Source organism: Pongo abelii, chromosome 18 (genome assembly GCF_028885655.2).
Source record: "Pongo abelii isolate AG06213 chromosome 18, NHGRI_mPonAbe1-v2.0_pri, whole genome shotgun sequence".
NCBI lineage: Eukaryota > Metazoa > Chordata > Mammalia > Primates > Hominidae > Pongo > Pongo abelii.
Window position 1 is genome coordinate 420,492 of NC_072003.2, and position 27,873 is coordinate 448,364.

The 27,873-nt window shown below is 58.0% G+C and overlaps 1 protein-coding gene across 4 annotated transcripts in view; it reads right to left on the reverse strand.

Moving 5' to 3' along the window:
- AXIN1 (axin 1) overlaps positions 1-15,044 on the reverse strand; it is a 69,599-nt gene extending 54,555 nt beyond the window's left edge. For 2 of the 4 annotated variants that reach the window (XM_054533255.2, XM_024233308.3), the window contains exons 1-2: positions 14,921-15,044; positions 8,445-9,403 (exon numbers count right to left, since the gene is read on the reverse strand). In XM_054533255.2, coding sequence (XP_054389230.1) covers positions 8,445-9,322 — 878 coding nt within the window. In that variant the 5' untranslated portion in view covers positions 9,323-9,403; positions 14,921-15,044. The remainder of the gene's footprint in view (positions 1-8,444; positions 9,404-14,920) is intronic. The other 2 variants (XM_054533256.2, XM_024233310.3) reach the window with 1 other exon arrangement.
- Positions 15,045-27,873: the final 12,829 nt, after the last annotated feature.

Consider the following 27,873-nt stretch of genomic DNA (forward strand, 5'->3'; position numbering starts at 1 on the left):
AGGCAGCCAGTCACGGCTACGGCTCAGTTCCAAGAAGGGCCACACGGGCCCACAGGGACACTTGCTCCAAGCCCTCCAGAAACAGCTGCTGCAGGTCAGCACCAGCACCAGGGCCAGGCACACAGTCTCGTCAGCACGTCTGCCACTGGCTGTCTGCAAAGTGCTTCCCTTTCACAACCCACCCACACAGCTCGGGACTGAGGTCCACCCAGTCAAAGGGGCCTCTCGGTTCCAGAATCCTTTGGCCTGACAGGCAACTACAGATACTTTCGTGGACTCTGCTGAAACCTGTCTGAGACTATGGAGCTTTACGTGGCTAAGGAAGAGAAAAAATATGTTTGGAGTCCTTGCCCACTGACAGCTGCATAAAAATACAAGATGGACTGGGCACAGTGGCTCACGCCTGTAATTCCAGCACTTTGGGAGGCCGAGGTGGGCGGATCACTTAAGGTCAGGAGTTCGAGACCAGCCTGGCCAACATGGCGAAACCTTGTCTCTACTAAAAATACATAAAGTAGCCAGGAGTGGGGGTACGCACCTGTAATCCCAGCTACTCGGGAGGCTGAGACTGGAGAATCACTTGAACCTGAGAGGCAGAGGTTGCAGTGAGCCGAGATCGTGCCACTGCACTCCAGCCTGGGAGACAAGAGCGAAACTCCATCTTGGGGGAAAAAAAAAAGTGGGATGCAAGCTGGTGCTGTGGTGACAGAGTCCAGCAGAGCACCGGCAGAGTCCAGCAGAGTCTGGGATTACAGGCGTGAGCCACCATGCCTGGCCAGGAATCATTTTTAAAGTTTTCCTTGGACATCCACAAACAAAAAAATTTCTCTTTGGGCTGGGCGTGGTGGTTCACACCTGCAACCCCTGCACTTTGGGAGGCCGAGGCAGGCAGATCACTTGGGGTCAGGAGTTCAAAACCAGCCAGCCTGGTCTCAAAAACAGGCTGGGCGCCGTGGCTCACGCCTGTAATCGCAGTACTTTGGGAGGCTGAGGTGGGCGGATCACAAGGTCAGGAGATCGAGACCATCCTGGCTAACATGGTGAAACCCCATCTCTACTAAAAATACAAAAAAAATTAGCGGGGCGTGGTGACACGCGCCTGTAGTCCCAGCTGCTGAGGAGGCTGAGGCAGGAGAATCGCTTGAACCCAGGAGATGGAGGTTGCAGTGAGCTGAGATTGTGCCACTGCACTCCAGCCTTGGCGATAGAGCGAGACTCCATCTCAAAAAAAAAAAAAAAAAAAAATTAGCCAGGCATTGTGGCGGGTGCCTATAACCCCAGCTTACTGGGGAGGTTGGGGCAGGAGAACTGCCTCAACCTGGGAGGCGGAGGCTGCAGTGAGCCGAGACTGTGCCACTGCACTCCAGCCTGGGTGACAGAGCAAGACTCTGTCTTAAAAAAAAAAAAAAAATTCTCTTTAGATCTGCTCAAAGAGGGGAAGCAAATACCCCAAAGGAGACTAGAAAGCCTCCCACACCCAGGCAAGGGGAGCCCACGCAACCGGCAGTATGGCTCACAAGCACCTCTGCTCCCTCTGCACCACAGCAGAGGTCCCCTTAACAAGACAAGCCTGGGGGCGACCCCTCCCTGGGCCACACCCTTTGCACAGGAAGCAGAGTTCACCCTTGCAACACAGCCCCTCTGCAGCCGGGCACCTTCAACAGCACCACCGCCTGAAATCCAACTGACACGGAAACCCAAAACCAGTCCTCCACAGACAACTCTGTACACATTTTGGGCCCTTTCTTTCTCTTCTTCTTTTTTTTTTTTTTTTTAACCATTTCTTCTCTTAACCTTTTAGGCCATTACCAGAAACACAGTCAATAAACTAATGAGCAGGTCAGACGGTTCCTCACGCACCCCTGCGGGAACCTGAACAGCAAGTGCTGGCTGCCCACCTTGAAAGGACCCACCAGTCCTCTGGGCAGCTCCACGAACCAGGAGCCCAAGACAAGCCACCATGTTGCTCCTGCTGTGGACATGTCTGTCATCCACTCTCTGGCCACAGCCACACTGACCAGCCCTATCCATAAATGCATCACTGGACTGGCCCGGGAAGACACACGAAAATATCTAGAAAGACCCTGTCCCCAGCCAGCGAGGAAGGTCAGGGCAGTCAACAGAAGGGGCCAGTGGTGAGGGGACTGCGGGCCTGACCAAGCGGACCTGGCAGGCGCATGCAAGGCCAGCCCTGAAGGCCGCCTGGTGGGCCAAGCCACCCTGAAGAGGAGCAGAGCCTGAGCCCGCCGGCCTGGGAGTACAGGCCCTGGGCCTCCCGCCCAGCACTCAGTCAACAGCAGAACCTGCCTGCTGATCTACACCGCTGAAATGACGAGGTGAACCAGCCAGCTCTGTTCAAAGTTCCACTGACAATGGGAACAAAGACCCGAAGGTGCAGAAAGTGTTCCCACAGAGGCAGAACCGGGGAGGCAGGGAGGAACCCCATGAAACCTTGGCCCAGGCGCTCAAAATGACAGCGGGTGAGTGGGACAAATGCAGAGAAGGGCCAGGAATGGAGCTCTTTCCTAGGCTGAGACAAACACCTAAGCAGAACACTTCACTTTCCTCAAATCAAGTATGTGAAACCACCACACGGCTCACGCACGGACCAACAAGGACCCGCACCCAGGCCTCCCACAGGGGAACTGGACGCCTGTGGCCGTGCTGGACCGCAGCAGCCCCACTGCAGGGGATGAGGGACTGTGGCAGAGATGCAGGCAAAGCAGCCCCCAGGACAGAGGGGTCAGCACCCGAGGCCTGGCCCTCCTGACACGTTCCTCCACGCAAATTCCACCCCGGTGAGAGGTGACAGCGTGCTGGCAGTCCTCACAGCCCTCGCTTGCTCTCGGCGCCTCCTCTGCCTGGGCTCCCACTTTGGCGGCACTTGAGGAGCCCTTCAGCCCGCCACTGCACTGTGGGAGCCCCTTTCTGGGCTGGCCAAGGCCAGAGCCAGCTCCCTCAGCTGACAGGGAGGTGTGGAGGAACAGGCGCGAGCGGGAACCAGGGCTGCGTGCGGCGCTTGCGGGCCAGCTGGACTTTCGGGTGGGCGTGGGCTTGGCGGGCCGGGCACTAGGAGCAGCTGGCCGGCCCTGCAGGCCCCGGGCAATGAGGGGCTTAGCACCTGGGCCAGCGGCTGCAGAGGGTGTACTGGGTCCCCCAGCATTGCCAGCCCACCGGCGCTGTGCTCAATTTCTCTTCAGGCCTTAGCTGCCTTCCCGCAGGGCAGGGCTCAGGACCTGCAGCCCGCCATGCCTGAGCCTCCCACCCCCTCTGTGGGCTCCGGTGCCGCCGGAGCCTCCCCGACGAGTGCAGCCCCCTGCTCCACCGCGCCCGGTCCCATCGACCACCCAAGGGGTAAGAGTGCAGGCGCACGGCGCAGGACTAGCAGGCAGCTCCACCTGTAGCCCCAGTGCGGGATCCACTGGGTGAAGCCAGCTGGGCTCCTGAGTCTGGTGGGGACGTGGAGAACCTTTATGTCTAGCTAAGGGATTGTAAATACACCAACTGGCACTCTATATCTAGCTCAAGGTTTGTAAACACACCAATCAGCACCCTGTGTCTAGCTCAGGGTTTGTGAATGCATCAATCGACACTCTGTATCTAGCTACTCTGGTGGGGCCTTGGAGAACCTTTATGTCTAGCTAGGGGATTGTAAATACACCAATCGGCGCTCTGTATCTAGCTCAAGGTTTGTAAACACACCAATCAGCACCCTGTGTCTAGCTCAGGGTTTGTGAATGCATCAATCGACACTCTGTATCTTGCTACACTGGTGGGGCCTTGGAGAACCTTTATGTCTAGCTAGGGGATTGTAAATACACCAATCGGCACTCTGTATCTAGCTCAAGGTTTGTAAACACACCAATCAGCACCCTGTGTCTAGCTCAGGGTTTGTGAATGCACCAATCGACACTCTATATCTAGCTACTCTGGTGGAGACTTGCAGAACCTTTATGTCTAGCTAGGGGATTGTAAATACACCAATCGGCACTCTGTAGCTAGCTCAAGGTTTGTAAACACACCAATCAGCACCCTGTGTCTAGCTCAGGGTTTGTGAATGCACCAATCGACACTCTGTATCTAGCTACTCTGGTGGGGACTTGGAGAACCTTTGTGTCGACACTGTATCTGGCTAATGCGGTGGGGACAAGGAGAACCTTTGTGTCTAGCTCAGGGATTGTAAACGCACCAATCAGCGCCCTGTCAAAACAGACCACTCGGCTCTACCAGCTCCACCAATCAGCAGGATGTGGGTGGGGCCAGATAAGAGAATAAAAGCAGGCTGCCCGAGCCAGCAGTGGCAATCTGCTTGGGTCTCCTTCCACACAGTGGAAACTTTGTTCTTTCTCTCTTTGCAATAAATCTTGCTGCTGCTCACTCTTTGGGTCCACACTGCCTTTATGAGCTGTAACACTCACTGCGAAGGTCTGCAGCTTCACTCCTGAAGCCAGCGAGACCACAAACCCACCGAGAGGAACAAACAACTCCAGACGCGCTGCCTTAAGAGCTGTAACACTCACCGCGAAGGTCTGCAGCTTCACTCCTGAGCCAGCGAGACCATGAACCCACCAGAAGGAAGAAACTCCAAACACATCTGAACATCAGAAGGAACAAACTCCGGACACGCCGCCTGTAAGAACTGTAACACTCACGGCGAGGGTCCGCGGCTTCATTCTTGAAGTCAGTGAGACCAAGAACCCACCAATTCCGGACACACCGGGACGACTAACCGGCTCTCCACAGGAAATGCATCCCCTAACACGTGAGGCCTAAGCTCCAGGCCCTGTTGTGGTAGTAATGCTCACCAGCTGCCTGTTCAGTACCCACGCTCCTTTTCCCTTTGCATTACCCGCAGCCTTTCTTTGGAGGACCACCCCCAGCTCCCCACTGGGGAGCAGCCGTCTGTCTGGGTGGAGAACCCCACTTTCCTTCAGAAGTGGCCCTGCTGCACAGCCCCCAGCACACGCACCATGACTGTGCTGAGACAGACAGGACACAGCGGCACAGGTGCCCTCCTCAGAGCAACAGCAGGCCCGTCCGTCAGAGCTGCGGGAAGCATCTGTAAACCAGAGCCCAGAGCCCAAGGTCACTGCAGCAGCCACCTCCAACACAAAGCCCACGAAGCCACCCACCAGGCAGGCAAAGTCACACTGGCACAAAGCAAAGGTGCCAGGCCCTGACTGAGGCACACCTGAGGCTCTGCCTCAACAGTGCCCTTCAGGGTTGGGCTCAGGTGGGTGGGTTTCCACGACTTCCAACCTAGTGCACCCTCACCCACACCTGGCAGGACAAAGAGAATGGTCCAAATGTGAGGAACACAGCCTGGACTTCATGCCCTGTCCGTGCTGACAAGCAACCATTCCAACATCAGAGATCTTCAAGCCACAAGGCTGCACCACAGGCCACCTCCCACAGAGATGATTCAACCGCAGACAGGACTCCCAAGCCCCAGGGTCCTCTGCCACCAGCAGCCCCAGAGCAGGCAAGTTAGGACCCAAACTGTGTAGACACAGCTACACAAAATTAGACAGGAGAAGCCAATGTATTCCACTAATTTCATAGCAAAGGTTGCTTATTACAAATACAGCAAACCAAGGACAGACGGCAAAGCTACTGCTCGCAGCCAAGAACTGAAGAGTAGCTGGGAGGGAGGCACTGGGGTTCTAACGGCAGAAATCAGAACAGAGCTCATTTTCTTCCTGCAGCCCAGCCCTCAACTTCAGTCTCATCTTAAAAATAACCAGCCAGCGCCGGGCGCAGTGGCTCACACCTGGAATCCCAGCACTTTGGGAGGCTGAGGCGGGCGGATCTCTTGAGGAAAGGAGTTCAAGACCAGACTGGCCAATATGGTAAAACCCCATCTCTACTAAAAATACAGAAAAGTAGCTGGGCATGGTAGCTCACACTTGTAATCCCAGCTACTCGGGAGGCTGAGGCAGGAGACTCACTTGAACCCAGGAGGCAGAGGTTGCAGTGAGCTGAGATTGCACTACTGCACTCCAGCCTGGGCGACAGAGCGAGACTCCATCTCAAACAAAAAAAACAGGTAAAAAAAAAATAACCAGCCAGGTGCAGTGGCTCACACCTGTAATCCCAGCACTTTGAGAGGCTGAGATCACTGGAGCCCAGGAGCTCGAGACCATCCTGGCCAACGTGGCGAAACACCGTCTCTACTAAAAATACAAAAATTAGCCAGGCCTGGTAGCACACACCTGTAATCCCAGCTACTTGGGAGGCAAGAGAATCACTTAAACCCAGGAGGCAGAAGTTGCAGTGAGCTGAGATAGTGAGATAATGCTACTACACTCCAGCCTGTGTGACAGAGCGAGACTCCATCTCAAAAAAAAAGAAACTCAACTCTCAGTTATACCAGGCTTACTAAACAGGATAACTTTGTGGCATATTGTGTCCTAAAATGCTTGCTAAATAGCACTTGGCTAAAGACAATGAGCAAAAGGAAAAAAAGGCTGGGTGTGGTGGCCCACGTCTGTAATCCCAGCACTTTGGGAGGCTGCGGTGGGCGGATCACGAGGTCAGGAGATCGAGACCATCCTGGCTAACGCGGTGAAACCCCATCTCTACTAAAAATACAAAAAATTGGCCGGGCGTGGTGGCGGGCGCCTGTAGTCCCAGCTACTCGGGAGGGTGAGGCAGGAGAATGGCATGAACCCGGGAGGCAGAGCTTGCAGTGAGCAGAGATGGCGCCACTGCACTCCCGCTTGGGCGATAGAGCAAGGCTCCGTCTCAAAAAATAAAAAAATTAACCTAGAAAGTCCATTTTTTTTTTTTTTCCTGAGACAGTTTCGCTCTTGTCCTCTTGTTGCCCAGGCTGGAGTGCAATGGCACAACCAAGGCTAGCTGCAACCTCTGCCTCCCAGGTTCAAGCGATTCTCCTGCTTCAGCCTCCCGAGTAGCCGGGATTACAGGCATGCGCCACCTCGCCTATCTAATTTTTGTATTTTTAGTAGAAATGAGGTTTCACCATGTTGGCCAGGATGGTCTCGAACTCCCGACCTCAGGTAATTCGCCCGCCTCGGCCTCCCAAAGTGCTGGGATTACAGGCGTGAGTCACTGCGCCCAGTCGACAGTCCATCTTAAATCGTATCACTTAGACTACAAGTTTAACCTTAGACATGTTTAATCCTGTGTTTATGAGCAAGTAGCCAATTTCTGTGTCACAGTAAGCTTGAAGAACTAATATGGGTTTTTAATAACTCCTCGGGAGAGTCCCAGCACATGGGACTGTGCTTTCGGAGTCTTGATTAGATCAGCAGAGGCCACATGAATTCCAGGCTTTCAAAGTTACACAGGCCGGAGCCTCTGGTCACCAGCTCTAGGGAAAGAGTGGGAAATGCATGCGCTCTGCTCACAAGCACAGTAGATGCCAGCCCGAAAGCCAAATAAACCTTCAGGAACCACGCAGGGATCACGGGGAAGGAAGAACGAAGAAACAGGTTCCAAGGCTGAGCACCACTCTGCTCCCTCCCAGGCAACACACGCACCCCACACGCCCTGCCAGGATCGCCTCAGGGTCCGGGCTGCTGTGAACTACACAACGGCACCAACAGATTTTGTTGGCAGGAAAAAAGGCCTAATCCTGGAATGCCCACTATAGCCACAGAAAGTTTTCAAAGTACTCTGACCATTCCCCACACGTAAAACGTCCCCCCTACTATTTCTCAGCCTCTAGGAAGAAGCTTAGAAGATCATTATGAAAGCAATAATCTGGCCGGGTGTGGCGGCTCACGCCTGTAATCCCAGCACTTTGGGAGGCCGAGGCAGGCAGATCACCTGAGGTCGGGAGTTCGAGACCAGCCTGGCCAACATGGAGAAACCCCGTCTCTACTAATAATGCAAAATTAGCCGGGCGTGGTGGCACATGCCTGTAATCCCAGCTACTCAGAAGGCTGAGGCAGGAGAATCGCCCGAACCCGGGAGGCGAAGGTTGCAGTGAGCTGAGATTGTGCCATTGCACTCCAGCCTGGGCAACAAAAATGAAACTCCGTCTCAAAAAAAAAAAAGCAAGAATCCAATTCTCCAATTCTTATCGATGCCCTGAAACGTCCACTCCTCCCTTTATTAAGCACAAAGGACCATGTCTACTGGGTAGATCCAGCTCCTATTTAAGAGGTTACAGACTTAACTGCTGAAGGGTAAAGTTTACATGTCATTGTGACGTCTAAGAATTCCGATGTTCCTAATGATTCATAAAGTCATATATTTTAGTCTGTTCTCAGTAAAAGTATTCTCAACATTACAAATATAAAAAAGTATCTAATGACAAATGCAAAAGTATCACAAATAAGAACAGAACCAAAATTCAACCCCAGCGGCAACAGGACATCCGGTATGGGTTAACGCCCGCCTCATCAGCACCTTTCCCTGGCTTGTTCTCCAGCTCTCGGAGGTGAGTACAGAAAGCGGACGCCTGGCGTCGGACTCACCTGAACTCTCTGCCTTCGCTGTACCGTCTACTGGAGGAGACCCTCGGGGCAGCTGTCTCCAGGAGCAGCTTCTGAGGGAGTCTTCCGGGAGGAGCAGCGTCTCTGCCATCGTCCTCGTCCATGTCCTGGTCACACTTCCATTCCTCATCTTCATTTAAAGTCGGCAGGTATCCAGATATGCCCTTCCCTGTCCCTGACCCAGAGCTCTGGTCACTACAGACTTTCGGGCTCTCCGAGCCTGTCCTCGTATATTCCAAATAAATATCAGACTTAAGGAAGGAGGGATAGGTGTTTTCCTCCATAGTGGCCTGGATTTCTGTCTGGGCCTGGTCAAACATGGCAGGATCGATCAGCTGCTTCATGATGCAGCCCTTTATGAAGCTCTTGGTGGCTGGCTTGGTCTGCCGGGACACGATGCCATTGTTATCAAGAATGTACTTTCGGTAGATGGCTCTCGCCAGCTTCAGCCTCTTCTCCTCGTTCGAGTCACAGGGCTCCAGCTTCCTGAAGCCAGTGCAGGCAAACCAGAAGTCCAGCAAGTCGGCACAGCCCTCCTGCTTCAGGAAAGTCCTGAACAGGCTTATCCCATCTTGGTCATCCAGCAGGGAGTGCAGTGACTCAGCCCACTTCAAGTATGGTGGGGTGGGGGAGGCACTGCCCTCAGGCTCGTACCCCAGGTCCAGATCCGAGCGCCTCGGAGTGGCCGTCGAAGTCTCACCTTTAACGCCAACACCTTTCCCGGAGCAGAAACTATAGCTGGCGGGCCTCGGGTCTGTGGACACCAGTTCTCCCTCCTCACCAGGCACTGGGGGTCGGGGAGCATCTTCGGTGAAACTTGCTCCGAGGTCCAAGGGGAAACCCTGCTCTTGGATATTCATTTTGGGACTCTGCGTCAATGAACAATGAGCGCTGCACCCTAATACATCAGTACTTACAGCTCCAAAGTGAATCAATCTGTCCTGTTGAAACCATTAAGAGGACAAGGATTAGGAAAGGTGGGTCCATGAAACACGACCAGAGGTTTTCTCAAGACAAGACTCACGATGACGCCCTCCCGCTCAAACTCAAAGCAAGAAACTCAGTTTAAATGTTCAATCAAGATATATTTTGGCCACAAGCATAGTTCTACTTTAAAGCAATTTCTGGAAACTTTTACAACTACAGGAATGCCTCTCATGCTAAGAAGGGATGCCCAGGACATGGGAATGCCACTCCCCACAAGTCTCGCTGCACGAACATCACAGAGGCTGGCAGCTTGAGCACCTCCCACCTCAGCTGCAGAGCTGAGGGACAGGGAAGGCAGGCAGACCGGAGGAAGGAAAGCTGCCTCTAGTCCTGACTATGTGTATAAACCTGAGTGAGGGCTGGACCCTCACAAGTAAGACGGAGACAATCGCTCCACCAGCCCCACCAACACTCAGAGAGAAAGGAAGGTGCGCTACAGCCCCGAAGGTGGTGGGCGTCTTCTGAACCCCACGTCCTCCAGGCTCACGGCCACTGTTTTCCGCCTGCTGCATCACGTCACGCGTGGTACACCTTGCAACACATGAGAACACACTGCAGGGTGTTCCTCCGACTCTCAACACACGCCTCAAAGAGATAATCATGGGTCACCTTCAGCCCCATCGACTGAGGGATCAAGGACACCACCCACGCCCACAGAGGCGCTCGGACGCTGTCACTGGAGACAATCTTAAAATGCTCTGTCAGAATGCTGCACGTGACTCTGAAAAGCCTCTCTGATGAGGATTCAGATAGCAAATAGTAAATGGGTACTTTAATGAACAGAGAAGGTACAGAATAAAAGGAAATGCAAATACAATTTTTAGCTAAGGAAGCTATAGTTCAGTGACTTCACTCCTTAAGCTGAAAACCAAACCACCCACCCTCTTAGACATCAGGGAACTATAGAATTTGCTGCTACTACTGCTGCTGCTGCTACAAGCCTGCAAGGGGTGTGCAAAAGAGAGTAGATAAGGGCTCCAACAGAACCCCTGCCACGGTCTATGGTCCTTCCTGCCATGTCCTACAGGAGCCCAGGAGCTCTGGCTATGCCTCTCAACCCGGCCATGCAGGTGACTGAAACAACAGCCTGCCATGATGTAAGTGGTCCTGGCTAAAACGGGCTGGAGAGAGGGCTTTAGAGAAGCATGTTGGGTTCAAAAGCCTGGAGTGCTGAACAAGTCACAGGGAACAAATAAAACCCTAAAACCCAGGACCAACTCAAGGGGGATCTCCCAGCCACCACTCCACACTGCTGTCCCTTGTCTATGTGGAATCTGTCCCCCACACCAACTTCCTCACATTGCACACACTTTACCAGCCAACAGCTGCTCACAGCTGGAAGCAAGAAGGATCCACAGAGCCAGGCGTAGTGTCGCGCACCTGTAGTCCCAGCTACTCAGGAGGCTGAGGCTGGAGGATCCCTTGAGCCCAAGAGTTCAAGACTAACCTGGGCAACATAGTGAGACCCAATCTCTACCAAAAAAAAGTTCTTAATTAGCCGGGTATGGTGGCGTATGCCTGTAGTCCCAGCTACTTGGAAGACTGAGGCAAGAGGATCACTTAACCCCAGGAGTTCAACGCTGCAGTGAGCTATAATTGCACCCCACTGCACTCTGTTGCAGCCTGGGCAACAGAGCAAGATCCTGTCTCTAAAAAAAAAAAAAAAAGGCCGGGCACAGTGGCTCACGCCTGTAATCCCAGCACTTTGGGAGGCCGAGGTGGGCGGATCACGAGGTCAGGAGCTCGAGACCATCCTGGCTAACACAGTGAAACCCCATCTCTACTAAAAATACAAAAAATTAGCCGGGCGTGGTGGTGGGCACCTGTAGTCCCAGCTGCTCAGGAGACTGATGCAGGAGAATGGCATGAACCCGGGAGGCGGAGCAAAAATAAAATAAAATTAGTAAATAAATAAGAAGCACCCATAGATGGAGAATGGTTTGCAACTATGTCCCCCCAATGTCTTTTTTTTTTTTTTTTGAGACTGAGTCTCGCTCTGTTGCCCAGGCTGGAGTGCAGTGGCGCAATCTCGGCTCACTGCAAGCTCCGCCTCCCGGGCTCATGCCATTCTCCTGCCTCAGCCTCCCGAGTAGCTGGGACTACAGGTGCCCGCCACGACGCCCGGCTAATTTTTTTGTATTTTTTAGTAGAGACGAGGTTTCACCATGTTAGCCAGGATGGTCTCAATCTCCTGACCTTGTCATCCGCCCGTCTCGGCCTCCTAAAGTGCTGGGATTACAGGCGTGAGCCACCGCACCCGACCTATGTGCCCCCAGTGACATTTCAGCAGCTAAGGACTTTGTGTGAATGCTGCTGGGTAGGGTGTCATCTTGGCCTCAGCAGGAACACACAGCTCTAAAGGTCAAGGCCCAGTGAGCTCTGACATCCTGCTGCTCACAGACCACTTCAGCGGCAGCCACTCCATGAGCCGCATCAGCATGGAGGGAGCACCCTGAGCGTGGGCACCTCCACACTAGCTCATGGTCATCTGTCTGGGATGCCGTCACAGGAAAGAAGGCCTGCACCCTGACCACCTGAGCCTTACCGTTATAGATGTACTGCCATTCACTAGCTTGAAGAACCAAGTCACCGGAAAGTGGAAAGTGACTAACCAGACAGTGCTCAGAAGGGAGGCTAACCACAAGTCACCATCATGCTCTCATAAGGGACTTATGTCTTGTGTGTTAATAATTGGTAGTAGCGGGACCCACAGCACCCAGCACAAGGTCCTGCAACTAACAGGCACCAATAAGTATTTAATTCATTCATGTGAAAAAGAAAGACATTTGTCACAGACGCCAAACACTGGCTCTCTACAGAGGCTGAACTACTGTACCACAGAAAACAGCAGCAAATTCTAACCAAAACTAATGGGTTTTGTTTTGTTTTTTGTTATTTTGAGACAGGGTCTCGCTCTGTCGCCTAGGCTGGACTGCAGTGGGGCGATCTCAGCTCTCACTGCAGCCTCAGCTTCCCAGGCTCAAGCAATTCTCCAGCCTCAGCCTCTCAAGTGGCGGGGACGACAGGCACGAGCCATCAACGCCCGGCTAATTATTGTATTTTGGGTTTCACCATGTTGGCCAGGCTGGTCTCAAACTCCTGAGCTCAAAGCAATCCACCCGCCTCGGCCTCCCAAAGTGCTGGGATGACAGGCCACTTTGCCTGGCCCCAAAACTAATGTTTTAATTCATGTGTGAACCAAATTTTCAGAGCCCAGAAGAAAATTTTCTTATAATCATGTGTATTTTTGGCTGTCAACCGACAGAAGACTTTTTGGTGTCCCTGGAAGCACATGAACCCCTCCACAAGTTACTGATGTTGTTGAAACATGTCCCAATTCCTGAAATCTCTGGGTTCCCACAGGGAAGCACACCAAGCATTTAGCGTACACACACGTACACACCACACATAAAGCAGCCATGTTCACTCAGTTCAGTATCAAATGCCTGCAAGCACGGAATCTGGCCCACAGCCTGTAGCTACCATCAATAAAGTGAGTCCATAAAACGGGCGGGATGCCTACAAGTCTGATACTGTATTTAAAATCCCTTTCGTCACTGCTTAGGCATATGCTCCAGGCACCATGGCAGCAAACTCAATGCTACCTACGTGTGTAGGTATTTATTTTATCCAAACGTAACTTCTGACATTTTGATTTACATGGAGGAGGCAAGTAACACAACACGACTCTGACATCTTCCCAGCTGTCCATTGATTTAACTCTTGAAGGTTCACAGCTACTATTTCACATGTAATTTGTTCCCCCATCACTGAAATTCTCAATGACCAATGTAATCCGAAAAAGTCTGCTTAGCTTTTCTGAAACTAGAAATCCAAGACAAGTCAACACCAGCTGAAAATCAAACAAAAACACTGTGTTTTTCATGCTTTCCCATCCTTGTCCCCAAATGGAGATCTTAAAACTGAAACCAAGGCCAGGTGAGGTGGCTCACGCCTGTAATCCCAGCACTTTGGGAGGCTGAGGTGGGCGGATCACCTGAGGTCAGGAGTTCAAGACCATCCTGACCCACATACAGAAACCCCATCTCTACTAAAAATACAAAATTAGTCAGGCTTGGTGGCGCATGCCTGTAATCCCAGCTACTTGGGAAGGCTGAGGCAGGAGAATCGCTTGAACCTGGGAGGCAGAGGATGCGGTGAGCAGAGATCACGCCACTGCACTCCAGCCTGGGCAACGAGAGCAAAACTCTGTTTCAAAAAAAAAAAAAAAAAACTGAAACCGAGCTATTGCTGAGTATCTCGGGTAGCCGGTTTAGACTGTGTTTTCTCCAAAACAGGGCCTGTGGATCCAAGTAAGCTCGAGATTCTTCCTGAAGAAGCAGAGAACAAAAGTGTGAGCAAAAACAAGGGGCTGACATGCACAATAAGAACCCTTTATACACTACCTTAGAAGGGGCCAGGCGCGGTGGCACACGCCTGTAATCCCAACACTTTGGTAGGCCAAGGTGGGCGGATCACCTGAGGTCAGGAGCTCCAGGCCAGCCTGGTCAACATGGTGAAACCCTGTCTCTACTAAAAATACAAAAATTAGCCAGGCGTGGTGGCGCATGCCTGTTATCCTAGCTACTCAGGAGGCTGAAGCAGGAAAACTGCTTGAACCCGGGAGGCGGAGGTTGCAGTGAGCCAAGACAGAGCCACTGCACTCCAGCCTGGGCTACAGTGCGAGACTCCTTCTCAAAAAAATAATAATTATTATTATTATCTTAGAGGGAACGGTGGTCACCCCTGTAGTCCCAACACCTTGGGAGGCTGAGGCAGGTGGATCGCTTGAGGCCAAGAATTCAACGCCCGCTGGGCAATATAGTGACACCCCACCTCTACAAAAAAAAAAAAAAAAAATTATCTTATAGATGGGCTGAGAAAAATCCCCAGAGAACTGACATGTTTTTCTCTACTTTCTTCAATGCCAAGCTGAAAGTTTCACTGCTCAGGCAGTGCAGCTCTGGTTTCACGGGGGGCTAAATTCCAAAGTGCAGGGCGGGGGTAAAATCTAAGAACCACACCCAAGAGAGAGACCAGTGTTTGGGCAGCAAGGCATCAACCTGGAGGGTACGGACGCCGGAGCACGCGGCTACTCAGGCCGAACCCCGACCCGGACCCGGCACGCGGCCTCGGCGAGGGCGGGCGGGAGTGCCCTCCTCCGGGGCAGCCGGACTCCTGCCGACTTCTGGGAGGCGGGGAGGGCTCCAGGCCCGGCTCTCCCGGGGCCCCCGCACGCGATGCGCGGCCCCTGCAGCTGCTCCGCGCCCCGAGACGCGCCCGAGGCCTCGGACCTCCAAGCGGCCACCGCGCCGCCGGTCCCGCTGCCCAGGGACACCCCGGCCCCAGCTACCCGCGCGCCCACCCCCTCGGTCCCACGCGCGTCTGCCACCCGCGCCCCCCGCCGCTTCCGGGTCCCGCCCGCCCGGCCTAGCGCGGCCTAGCCCGCCACGGAGCCCGGCCCTACTCACCCGCGCGCGGTGGCGGCGGGACCCCGGGCCCGGCTCCCGGAGCGGCGCGGCGCGGCCCGGCCCATGCGCTCAGCGGCAGCGCGGCGGGCGGGACCCGGCGGGGGCGCGGCCCGGGGCGGCCCCCATCTCGGCGGCTGCGGCTCGGCGGCCCGGAGGCGGACGCGGGGCAGGCCGCGGGGGCGCCGCAGGGGCCCAGCCGCCAGCTCCCACCCGCCCGCTCCGCGTGGACGCGGCTCCGGGCCGACTCCGGCCGGCTCTGGCAGCGGCAGCGGCCACGATCGCCTCCCGAGCCGGAGCCCGAGCCAGAGCGCCGAAGCCCAGGCCCGAGCGCCCCCGCCGGCGGCGTCCGGAAGTGCGGGGGCGGGGCCGGGGCGCGGGGACGAGGTGAGAGCGCGGGGCGGGGCCTCAACACGGGGCGGGGCCGGCAGCGCGGGGACGAAGTAAAGGGTGTGGGGCGGGGCTTCAGGCGCGGGGCGGGGCTCAAAGCGCGAGGATAAAGTGAGGCGCGTGGGGCGGGGCCGACAGCGAGGAGACAGGTGAGGAGCGCGGGGCGGGGCCGGGGCGCGGGCGGGGCCGGAAGCGAGAAGACGAGGTGAAGAGCGCGGGGCGGGGCCTCGGGCGTGGGGCGGGAACCAGGGAGTAAGGCGGGGCCCGCCTCGAGCAGAAGAGGTAAAGAGCGTGGGGCGGGGCCTCGGGCGCGGGGCGGGGCCGGAAGCGAGAAGACGAGGTGAGAAGCATGGGGCGGGGTCTCTGCGTGGGCGGGAGAGGGGGCGTGGTCAGTGCCTGCCGGGGGCGGGGCGTGGCGGGGGCGCGGTCGCGCCGTCTTCCCGAGGGGCGGCGCGGAAGCGGAGCCCGGGATGCTCTGGCTTCCCGGAGTGCGGAGTGGGAGAGGCGCCGCTGCAGGTGCTTGGAATGGCCGCGGCCGTGGGGAGCACTGGGCGGACTGCGCGCCCCTACGGGCGCACGTGGGGCGCAGCACTTTTCTGCCGCCAGTACATCGGAGGGCAGCCAGGGGGCTGCAGGCCTCGAGGCTCCCTGCCCAGCCGGCCCTGGACAGGAGGACCCCATGGGGACCGCCACGGCCTGTCCGCCGCCGTGAGGGAAGCAGGCTCGCAGGAGTGGGGTGGTCGGCAGGCAGGGATGGCCAGGGCCCTTGGAAGGTGGGGTGGGCTCCACCCTCCTGAGTCCCCAGGCAGCCGGGACTCACAGCGCCAGGGAACACATTAGGCCCCAATATATGGTGGCTGTCACCCGGACAGGAGCCGCAACCTCCAAAGAGCCCACCGGCTAAGACCCTCTGCCTTGATTTCTCCCAGGCACCATCTAGTATCAGAGAAGGGTTCTCCTTCCCTCCGCTGCTCAGGCCAGCCCGAGAGCAAGGCCATTGGAGTGTCCAGACTCCGGCACCCCCTCCCCTGGGCTGTCTCCACAGCGGCCCTGCCAAAGGCCAGTCCGATCCTGCCACCCTGGCTGCCCAGATCCGTGTCACTTGCCCTGCAGGCCACAGAGCATGAGGCCACAGCCCCAGGCACCCCACCGCAGAGAGGCACGGGCCCCCAGCAGCAGCCCCGGCACCAGCTCTGGCCAGCCCAACCCTGTCAGAACCAACCCTCTGCTCTCCACCCAGGCCTCAGCCGACCATCAGGCCCTCCCCAAGGAGGAGGATGTGAGTACCAGGATCTGCCGCCTTCCACAACAGCCCAGGGCCCTGTCCTTCCCAGAGCACTATTGGGCCTGGCACCTCCCGGGATGCTCCAGGCAGCCGCCTGGGGTCAGCTATACCCCCATTTCACAGAGGAGACCGCTGCAGTTCACGCCACACAGGACCAGCTCGCCTCCTGTTGGGTGAGGGCTCCCCACCTCATCCGCCCCACACCTGAGCCAACAGCCCTCATCTGTCTGCCCTCTGCTTTAGGCCTCCCAAGGCTCCCTGGTGCCCACAGCCCCTCAGGGCCCTTCCTAACGGCGCCTCCCCCACACCTTCCCCTAGATGCGTCTGGCCACTTGCCCGCCTCCGTGCTTCCGTGTCCGTCATATCCATGCCCGCCAGCTCCCTCCAGGCACCTCTCACATCACCCCCATGTCTTTCCCTGGGCTGTGTCACCCTGGATGCCCAGCCTCATCCTTCAGAGCTCCCAGGCAAGCACAGAAGTCCCAGCTCCAGGCTCCCTGAGCCTCCAGCCCACCCCCCACCAGATGCCCACAGGTGGGACTGCATGGGGAACCATGTGTGGAAGCCTCCCAGTCCTCGCCCCTGCCAGCACTCAGCATGGTGTCTGATGCCAGCGTCGCTGTGTGGGAAAGGGGGCAGCATGGGACAAGAGCCACTAGGCTGTTCCCAGCCTGCCAAGGGCCCAGGCCCACCTCCCAGGGCCATCACCATGCTCAGAGCAGGTGGGCAGGGGCTGGGGATATGAACGAAGCTGCACTGTTAGGCCAACACTTGGCCCTGCTGGGTCCTGGCCTCAGGCACCCTGCCAGGTCCCACAGTGCTGGACACTGGGGCCTTCCCGCAAGCCCCCCAGCCCATTCAGCCTCAGAACCTTAGAGGAGACAGAGTGGGTGGCCTCCAGGTAAAGCACAGTTTCCAGGGATGAGGGAGTCCTGAGTGGCCAGACAGACAGGAGGACCTCAGACGCTGGCCCATGGGCTGCTCCCCGACTCCCAACAAGGTCCCCAATTCTTGCCTTGGTTCTGCAGAGCTGCCGCTGCGGCCAGGCCAGGCTCTCGGGTCTGTGTCCACGTCCATCCTCCTCTTGGCCCTCGGTGGCAGGTGTCCCCAGGCCCTGGGACCAGAACAAGGTCCTTCGGCCTCCAGCTCCTCGGGGCCCCTCCCCTGCAGGGACAGGAAGGGAGTCAGAAAGCCTGGAGGAAACGCAGCAGCCCTTCTAAAGTAGGTTGTGGTGTGGGTGTGGAGGGGAGATTCTCTGATCCTAGCGGGGGTAGGGGGAGACCAGAGGCAGGCCAGGCAGAAGAGAGGTAGAGGAAGGCCCTGAGGAGGAGCAGGGAGGCGCGCGGGGGCCTGTGGTGTGCAGGGTGAGGTTCAGCCACCTCCCTTCCTCACAGAGCTCCTTGAAGAGGCAAACGCCCTGTGCTTCGAGCGCAAGTTTGCCACGAAGGCTTTTATTTGATTGACTGTAGATGACATTTAATCAGGTTTTGTTTCTAGGCACCAAATGAAACACTTAAGAGCAGACATGAAATTATTTTCTTCAATGTAGACGTAAAAGGTATGTCTTTTTGTTTGTTGGTTTTTGGAGACGGAGTTTCGTTCTGTTGCCCAGGCTGGAGCCCAGTGGCATGATTTTGGCTCACTGCAGCCTCCACCTTCCATGCTCAAGTGATCTTCCCACCTCAGCCTCCCGAGTAACTGGGATTACAGGCGTGTGCACCACACCCCACTAATTGTTTGTATTTTTGCTAGAGACAGGGTTTCATCATGTTGCCCAGGCCGGTCTCTAACTCCTGAGCTCAAGGGATCCACCTGCGTCGGCCTCCCAAATTGCTGGGATTACAGGCCCAAGCCACCATGCCCAGCCTAAAAAGAATACTTTGAAAATAAAGTGGCTGGCCAGGAGCGGTGGCTCACGCCTGTAATCCTAGCACTTTGGGAGGCCGATGCAGGTGGATCACGAGGTAAGGAGTTCGAGACCAGCCTGACCCACATGGTGAAACCCCATCTCTACTAAAAATAGAAAAATTAGCCAGGCGTGGTGTCGCACACCTGTAGTCCCAGCTACTCAGGAGGCTGAGGCGGGATAATCGCTTGAACCTGGGAGGCGGAGGTTGCAGTGAGCCGAGATCGCCCCATTGCACTCCAGCCTGGGTGCAGACAGAACAAGACTCTGTCTCAAAAAAATAAAAATAAAGAAAAGGCCAGGCACGGTGGCTCATACCTGTAGTCCTAGCACTTTGGGAGGCCAAGGCCAGAGGATCGCTTAAGCTTAGGAGTTCAAGACCAGTCTGGGCAACATCATGAGACCTTGTCTCTACTAAACAATTTTTAAAAACTAACTGGGTGTGGTGTTGCGCACCTATGGTCTCAGCCACTCGGGAGGCCGAGGCAGGTGGATCACTTGAACCCAGGGGTTGGAGGCTTTAGTGAGCTGTGATTGAGCCACTACACGCCAGCCTGGGCAACAGAGTAAGACCGTGTCTCCAAGAAATAAAAATTAAGAAAATAATAAAGTGAGTTTTCATGCCTTAAGTGTGTTTATCCACTTAACTGAGAAAGACCACTTATAAAAAATGACCCAAAGGAAACCCTGGAAGACACGCCAAGGACATTAGCTGGGGAGTGTTTGCCGCTGTACGATGTGTGGTGGAGACAGCCAGCTGCAGAGATGGACACTGTAGCCACCGACCCTGCACCAGTGTAAGGGGAGCGGGGGAAGAGGACGGACGGTTCTGATCCAGGGTTCTGGAGGCTGAGGGAAGCCTCGGGTTCAGCCTCTTCCTGTCTGCCCCTTCTCTGCCCCCCCGCTCAGTCCATAGGTGAGAGAGGTGGGAGTGGGCAGGCAGGGGAGGCCCCTGGAGGGGGAGGGAGGCCTTGGACCATCCAGTTCAGGCGAGGGAGGACTGCACTTTCCATCGCAGGCACAGCCCCCACCACCCTCCGCCGCCTTCCAGGCTGTAAGGCGAGCCCCAGCTCTCATCCCTGAGTCTTCTTTTTCCATCAGTTCTAAGCCCACAGGAGAGGCCAGATGCTGCCTGTGCCCCCATCCCAAGCCCGACAGAGAACAAGGAGCTGCAACACCCCGGAGACATGCTGCAAGGGCACGCACACGGGGCAGCACTTTTCGTGAAAATAGAAAATGTGGGCCGGGCGCAGTGACTCACACCTGTGATCCAGCACTTTGGGAGGCTGAGGCGGGCAGATCACTTGAAGTCAGTTTAAGATTAGCCTGGGCAGGCCGGGTGCAGTGGCTCACACCTGTAATCCCAGCACTTTGGGAGGCTGAGGCGGGAGGATCACTTGAAGTCAGCAGTTTAAGATTAGCCTGGGCAACAACGCAAGACCCTTTCTCTACAGAAGCATTGTTTTTAATTAGCCAGGCATGGTGGCGTGCGCCTGTGGTCGCAGGTACACGGAAGGCTGAGACGGGAGGATGGCCTGAGCCTGAGAGGTCAAGGCTGCAGTGAGCTGAGATGGTGCCACTCCACTCCAGTCTGGGTGAGAGCAAGACCTGACACTGGGCCAGGTGCGGTGGCTCACGCCTGTAATCCCAACACTTTGGGAGGCCAAGGCAGGCAGATCGCCTGAGGCTGGGAGTTCGAGACCAGCCTGACCAACATGGAGAAACCCCGTCTCTACTAAAATTACAAAATTAGCCAGGCGTGGTGGCACATGCCCGTAATCCCATCTACTTGGGACACTGAGGCAGGAGAATTGCTTAAATCTGGGAGGCGGACGTTGCAGTGAGCTGAGATCGTGCCACAGCACTCCAGCCTGGGCAACAAGAGCAAAACTCCATCTCAAAAAAATAAAAATAAAAAAGGGCAAGAAGACTCAAAATGGTCCATGTGTTATTATTGGAAGCAGAAGCACGAAGTTCCGTTTTCTTCTTTGCCTGTTCAGGAATGTCTACAGTGATGTAACAGTTATGGTCCCGTGGAACGGTCTGTGTAAGTTAACTCACTGGAGGGAGACGGGCATCACGGCTGAGGCCCTGAGAGGTGGAACTGACCACTGGGCAGTGTCTGTGTCCAGCAGGGTAGTGGTCACGGCTGATGGCAGCCACATCACCCCACGGTGGCCTGGGGCCTGGCATGGAGGTTCTGCCACCTTCCTGAGAGACACACCCTGCCAGGGGTTTCCTGGGCCATCCCAGCTGTTGGTGTCACTTTGGGCTGGGGCCTCCCCGGCCTCCACATCTGGAGCCCCCTTAGCACTGATGTGCCCCTTGATAGGTCCTTCCTCCTCTCACCCTCACACCTGTCGGGCAGGTGTGTCATCCAACTGTGTTGCAACATGCTTCCTGTTTGCAGTTGTCCACGTAGCTCTTCAGCCAAAGCTGCCTCCGCAGGGCAGATGCCCCAGGAGTGATCCTGGTCCCCACGAAAGGCAGAGGCCTGGGGGAAGGGGAGCAGGGCCCTACCTCATATGCCCTGGCTCCAATAGCAGGTCAATGTGACTGTCACCATGGCCACGGATGACCTGATGGCCTCTGCCCCCGGGACCCACCATTGGCTGGGCACCTGTGGTCAGGAGGACCCACCCACAGAGAGGTGGAGGGTGAACCACTCAGCCGCTGTGGGGCAGGGGCCCAAAGAAACAGGTGCTGTGTGTGGCCAGGCTCGGTGGCTCACACCTGTAATCCCAGCACTTTGGGAGGCTGAGGCAGGCGGATCACCTGAGGTCAAGAGTTCGAGACCAGCCTGGCCAACATGGTGAAACCCCATCTCTACTAAAAATGCAAAAAATTAGCCAGGTGTGGTGGCAGGCCCCTGTAATCTCAGCTACTGGGGAGGTTGGGGCAGGAGAATCGCTTGAACTCAGGAGACAGAGGTTGCAGTGAGCCAAGATTGTGCCACGGCACTCCAGCCTGGGCAACAGAGTGAGACTCCATCTCAAAAAAAAAAAGAAAAAGAAACAGCTGCTGTGGCCACAGTGCTTGTCCCAGCTGGCTCGGGGTCCATGCTTGTCCCCTGGGGCAGGCCCCAGACCTGCCGTCACCCACGTTGCCTGCGCCCAGCCCCATCCAGCAGACCTGACAGTCCCCACATTCCCGCTGGCCTCCAGGGGTCAAGGGTCAGGACACCAAGGCCAACAGGAAAGCACTGGCAACAGGGCGGGGGCCTGGCCAGCCGGGTGGCCCAGAGGCAGTCCCCTCCTTCCCAGGGTACTGTCCACACCTCCCAGTGTCCTGAGGGGAGCCCTCCTGCACTGCCTTTCTGAAGAGTTCGGACCCCAGGGTGTCCAGGGGCTGGGACTGGGGCCAGGTGGATACCAGGATATGGTCAAGTAGGCCTGCCTGGAGGGTGCCTGGTCAGAACAGCCACTGATCACCAGCCCGGCCGCAGGGGCTGGGGAAGTAGGAGGGGAGAGCGGCCACCACTGCCCAACTCGGGAGCTGCTGACATCAGGGGACTGTTGGGCCTGGCCTGGCTCCTGCCTCCCAGGAGACCTGAGTGCCCATCCTTGTCTTGGGCCAGCCTGTAGCCCTGGGCAAAGCAGGCACCTCCATGTGCCAGTGTCCCCCTCGGCAAAGTGATCGTTCTGACCTGGACTCACAGTCCCAGAGGTCCATGTGTGACCCTCTCTGACAGGCCAGGTGGCGGGATGGAGCCCACGGCTGCCCATGGCCCAGGTCTGGTGTCCCAGGCACATTGTGAGCACAGGGCAGGGCCTGCTCGCCTCCCCCAACCTCAGTGCTGTTTTCCCAAAGAAAGGTGGCATCCAAGTGCAGGGGCCATGCCTCGAGGGGCCTCGCGCTGACTTCGGGAAGCAGCAGGTGACGTCCCACCTCCCTGGGCAGCCTCAGGCTGCTTCCTGTCCTTGTTGGGGGCACTCCTGCCCCTGCCACACCGACCACAGTCCTTGTCCCTGCTGTTCCCTCACCTGAACGCCCTTCCCTGCCCTGACGGCCTCTATCCCACAGGCCTCTCTGGGCGCTGCCGCCCCCCCGTTGGTGCTCATCTGTCCTTCTACCCACTATCCCCCGTGGCCCCGATGCCTGCACACCCCAGTGCCCAGCGGTTCCCCCTCGAGCTGGCAAGGGGACATTAAACAGGAGGTGAGGTGAGGAAGTGCGGCCCCCAGCGGGCAGCTGCCTTTGCCCTTGCCCACCTGTGCCCTCTGCTGCCTCCCTCTGCTCGGCTGTCCCAAGATGTCTCTCTCCGCTGCCTAGGAACCCTGCGGCTGCGGCCAAGTTCTGAGTGTGTGATTGTGTGTGCTGGGCCCCAGGCCCCTTTGTTGCCGCAGCGTCTGTCGTGGCAAACAAAAGTGCACTGGATTAGCCACAGTGGATTAAAAGATTTGCTTCTCAGAGTTTACCTAATAACCTAACAATCGTGTCGACGGGAGCTTTGAACCCCCAGGGCGCGCCTGCCAGGCCAACAGAGAGCTCAAGGCCTCTGTGGGCAGCAAGGCGTGGTCAGGGGGAGGAGACGCAGCCACGGCTGTCCTCACACCCGGCTCGGCCCCTGCGGGCTCCTCTGGGCAGAACGTGGGGAAGGGATGGCCTCTAGCAGGAGGTGGAGGCCTTTGAAAGGGTGCAGGTGTTGGGACCAGGTACCCAGCCCAGGCCCCCAGCCGCCTCCCCACACGTCGCACACGGCAGCAAGGACACAAGCAGTGTGGAGATGGCCGCGTCGGCGACGTATGGGCCCCATGGTGCTTCGGTGCACGACCTCTCTGCTGTCACCCCACGGTGTCCGCTCCTGCACGCACACACGTGCACACGCACACACACACAAGCACGCCCCGCTTTGATCTCTAAAGGAGACTCCATTGACAAGCTCTTAATCGCAGCTGCCCTTGCAGGGCCTGTCCCTGAAGTCCCGAGTAATGGGATTTGGCGCTTCTGATCCATCGGGCTGGCCGCTTCCCCTGTCATAGGTGGACATTTTTTTTCTTTTTATCGCTTCTGTTTCTTTTTTTTTTTTCTCGAAAAAATGCTGCTTAAACGGCACCGACTTGACATGGCTTGTCGCCTAGCCCTGGAGCGGTGGCCGGGACGCCGGCCTGGATCAGTCGGGGGTCTTTGATGCCGCCTCCATGTGAAACCTGACGTGGAAGACCCACCAGGGCGGTTTTGGGGTCCGAGGTCCGTCAGGATTCATCCTGCCTCACCCTGCTCCCTTTGTCTCTTCCCCTGACCCTTCCTTGGGACACCCGGAGAGGGTCTGAGGGTGAGGGTGCGGGCGCTGCGTGTGGGCTCGCGCTCGAGGGTGGGGTGGGCCAAGGGCAGGGCCGCAGCCGCGAGAACAATGGGCAGAGGAGGCGCGTCCACCTGTCCGCCCGGCCGCCTGCCCGGCTTACCTCACCTGCCTGGCTCCGTGTGCCTGCTCACGCCCCACGGTCCCGCTGTCTGCCATGATGGGCTTGGCCGTCCGTCCGAGCACTTTCAGCCACTCTGGGAAGCAGGTCCCTGCTCTTGGCCACTGTGTGGCTGGGAGGCAAAAGCGTGACTCTGGGCTGCAGCTCGGGCTCCCGCCGCCGATTGGCTGAGGCAGGGACCAGATGACGGGCCTCGGAACCCTATGGTAGCCATGGCAACCAGCCCCTTTAGACACCGCCACCCCCGAGCCACTCCTGACTGCTGAGGGAGCAGGCGGCGCTGCCCGTGGGCCCATGCCAGGGTCCCCTTGGAGGAACGAGGTGGACATGGCTGCATGGTAGCTGTCCCCACAACAGCTGTTAAGCGTTTGCGCGTGTTTCATTCATGTCCAGTGTGTGGGGTCCTTGCCCCTCTCCTGGCCTGTCTGGGGCCACGCTGTGCCCTGTCTGACCCCCAGCAGAGGCAGAAGCACTGGCCTTGCAGCCCCTGCTGGGAGGAGGACTTCAGGTCCGGCTTGCCCCAGGGGCTGAGGGCCAGGCCCAGTCTGGTGGGAAAATAAAGGGTGGGAGCAGTGGAAGGGGGAGCAGGGAGAACTTCCCAGCCCTAGTGGGCAGAGCCAAGCTCTCTCCCACCTCAGATGGCAAAGGCTGCAAGCTTTGTCTCCACCCACAGTCCACTCCGCCACCCTCTCGTTAGCTGAGGCCCATGGAATACACGCATGTGCTCACACAGTCCCGTCTCACAAGCCCCCTGAGGCCCCTCCCGTGGCCTTGGTCCCTGGACCTCGGGTTCCCGCCGGGCAGGACTCTGGGTCTTTGGCCACACTGAGTAGACCGTCTGGCCATCAGTCACACACCTGCGGCTGCACCTGCTCTCCCCTGGGCTGCAGTGCCCTCTTGCGTCCCAAGAATGCCTCTTCCCTCCAGGGCGCACCAGCATTGGCCCCTGGCAAAGCTTTCCCGTATGTCCGGAGATGAGCTTTCTCAACCGTCACCCGTGGACATCCTGGGCATTGCAGGGCACTGAGCATCCCCGGAACCACCCCCTGCCCCCAGCCCCGTGACAGCCAGAAACAGTGTTGGCTTGTCCAAGTGCCCTGACAGCAACACTGCCTGGCCAGGTCCCCTTCGAAGGCCTCCCCTAAGCCTGGGAAGCTGAGTCCCACTTTCTGGTCCAGGCCCAGCACCTGATGAGCAGAATCTGGTGATGAACAGCTGCAGGGCTGCAAGGAGCAAGCGAGAGCCTTGGGCTGCTGCAGCCCAGGGAGGCCACTACCAAGGCCATCAGAGGGACCCGGGAGCCAGGGGAGCCTGGAGCATGGTCCATGGGGATCCACCTTCAAGAGAGCAACTTCGGGGCCAGTCCCAGGGAACCGGGCTTGGCATGGGCCTGGGCGCTGGGAGTCTCGGGCTGCGGCTGCTCTCCCAGGACTCTGGGTGCCGGGGTTCTCGGGCTGTGGCTGCTCCCCCAGGACTTAGCACCAGGGGTCTCCGGCCATGGCTGCTCTCCCAGGACTCTGGGTGCCGGGGTTCTCGGGCCGCGGCTGCTCCCCCAGGACTCTGGGTCTGGCTCCAAGCTTCTTCGCACTGGCCTGGTTGTAAGCCGCCTGTCCCAGGATGGAACCCAGCCTTGAAGCCCTTCCCATGCCATGCTCAGAGCTACCAGCTTGTCTGGAGACAGGGTGTGGGTAGGGACACCACCCTGGGACAGCAAGCAGTGGTTGGGGAGGATGGTCCAGGGCTGGAGCCAGCCTAGGGAGGGCTGCGGGGCACTGCAGCAGAGGGAGCCAGGACTGCGCGGGAGCCCAGGCTGCTGGGTGTGGCCATGTGGCCAGGGTTCCAGCTTGGGTGGCTGGTGGGTGTCGGAGGGACAGGGACTCAAGGGAGCCTGGGAGCCCCACACAACCCAGGCCGTGCCTGGGGCCGGCAGAGGGCTGGAGTTACAGACGGGCACTGGTGAGAGGGAGAGGGCGGCCAAGGACTGAAGGTGGAGGCGGAGCCCTAAGCAGGCCCACAGGACACACAGCAGTCTCCCGGCAGCTCCCTTGGGCTCCCAGCACCCTGACGGGGGCACAGGACAGGAGCAGAGGTGCCAAGCGACCCAGAGGGCCCGCCCGCTCTCCATGCCCTTCCCTCCACTATCCTACTGCTTCTGTGCACCTGAGCAGGACTCAGAAAGCAGGCGAGACCCTTGGGGTCAGGGGTCAGACGTGGACTTGGGACTGGGTGCCTCAGGCCAGCCTCACATCCATTCCACCCTAACCCTTCCTGGCCTTGGCTTCCCCGTCTCTATGTGCAGTGATGGGGTCACTGACGCCCCTTCCAGGCCTCCAGTTTTCTACCCCCAAGGGATCCCTGCCCATAGCCACGGTGAGGGTCCACCCTGGAGTCCACCCTCAGGTCCACAGCCCATTCTCTGCCCGACACCGCGGCTGACTGTTGTCATGGAAACACATGGCCTCTGCCAAGCCTGGGACACACGGTGGGGAACTCCTGGCCCCTGAGGGCTCTGAGAGGCTGGGGCTGGTGCAGGCCGGCCCAGGGCAGCTCTGCCTCCTGTGGGGTTGATCTTGCTCTGCACAGATCCCTCTTCCGCTCCAGGTGCCTGAGGGTCTGCAGGCCTCAGTGAGGGAGAACTGGCCGTTCTCAGAGACGGAGTCCGACACTTCAGGAAGGAGCCTGACAGGTGTGATTGGTGAGGACGGCAGAAGGAGGGTCTGGTGGCCCCAGCCCGGCCTGGCTCTGGAAGGGGTGGGGTGGGGTGCGGGGAGGGGGGGGAAGGGGTGGGGTGGGGTGCGGGGAGGGGGGGAAGGGGTGGGGTGGGTGCGGGGAGGGGAAGGGGTGGGTGGGTGGGGGGAGGGGTGGGGGGGTGCGGGGGGGAAGGGGTGGGTGCGGGGGGGAAGGGGTGGGTGCGGGGGGGAAGGGTGGGTGCGGGGGGGAAGGGGTGGGTGCGGGGGGGAAGGGGTGGGTGTGGGGGGGAAGGGGTGGGGTGGGTGCGGGGGGGGAAGGGGTGGGTGTGGGGAGGAAGGGGTGGGGCGCAGGGAGGGGGTGGGGAGGAAGGGGTGGGGCGTGGGGAGGGGGGAAGGGGTGGGGGGGAGGGGGGAAGGGGTGGGGTGGGTGCGGGGAGGGGGGAAGGGGTGGGTGCGGGGAGGGGGGAAGGGGTGGGGTGGGGCGCGGGGAAGGGGGAAGGGGTGGGGTGGGCTCAGGGAGGGTGGGGAAGGGTGGCCGGCAGCCATTCCCAGGTTGGCTGCCCAGGCTCCCAGCTCAGTTCTCGGTTCCCCACGCACATGCTGGAGCCGGTACAGTCCCTGGAACCCCTCCCCACATCCCAGAAGGCAGAATAGCATGCTGGATCCAGCTGCTGGGTCTGACCCAGACCTGAGTCACGGTTTGATCTTGGGGGATGGGTCCGGCATTCACGGAAGGCCTCTTACCGTCTTCTCAGTCAAGGACTTTTGTGGCCTCTGACCAGAAAGTAGTCAGGGCCCTGGCCACACCCAGACCCCACCTCAGTCCGGCCTGGCCTCCCCTGTGGGAGGACTAAACAGCCACGGGTTCCAGCAAGGTGACTGGCAGAAGAGGTAACCTGCTGAGGCCAAATGCAGCTCCTCCCACGGGCCAGCTGGCAGCCTGGTCCCAGACCCACCACTCTGAGTCAACACAGGTCAGGACACTGATAAGCGCGTTCCACCATGGCCCATAGGGGGACCGAGGCCAGCGCCTACCAGCCCATTGCCAAGCCTGGCCCCTAACCTCTTGGGGCCCCCACAGTCTGACCCAGGAAGCCCTATGGGCCTTGGCAGGAGCCCTGCTTACCCTGGGGCCTTGGTTGGGGCGGGAAAGAGCAGGTGGTGAGTGAGGGGCAGCCGCCGAGGCCTGAGCTGGGAGGTGCTGGACACACACACCATCAGGGAGTCAGGGGCAGGCCGAGGGGCTGGAGGGGGCTTGGCTT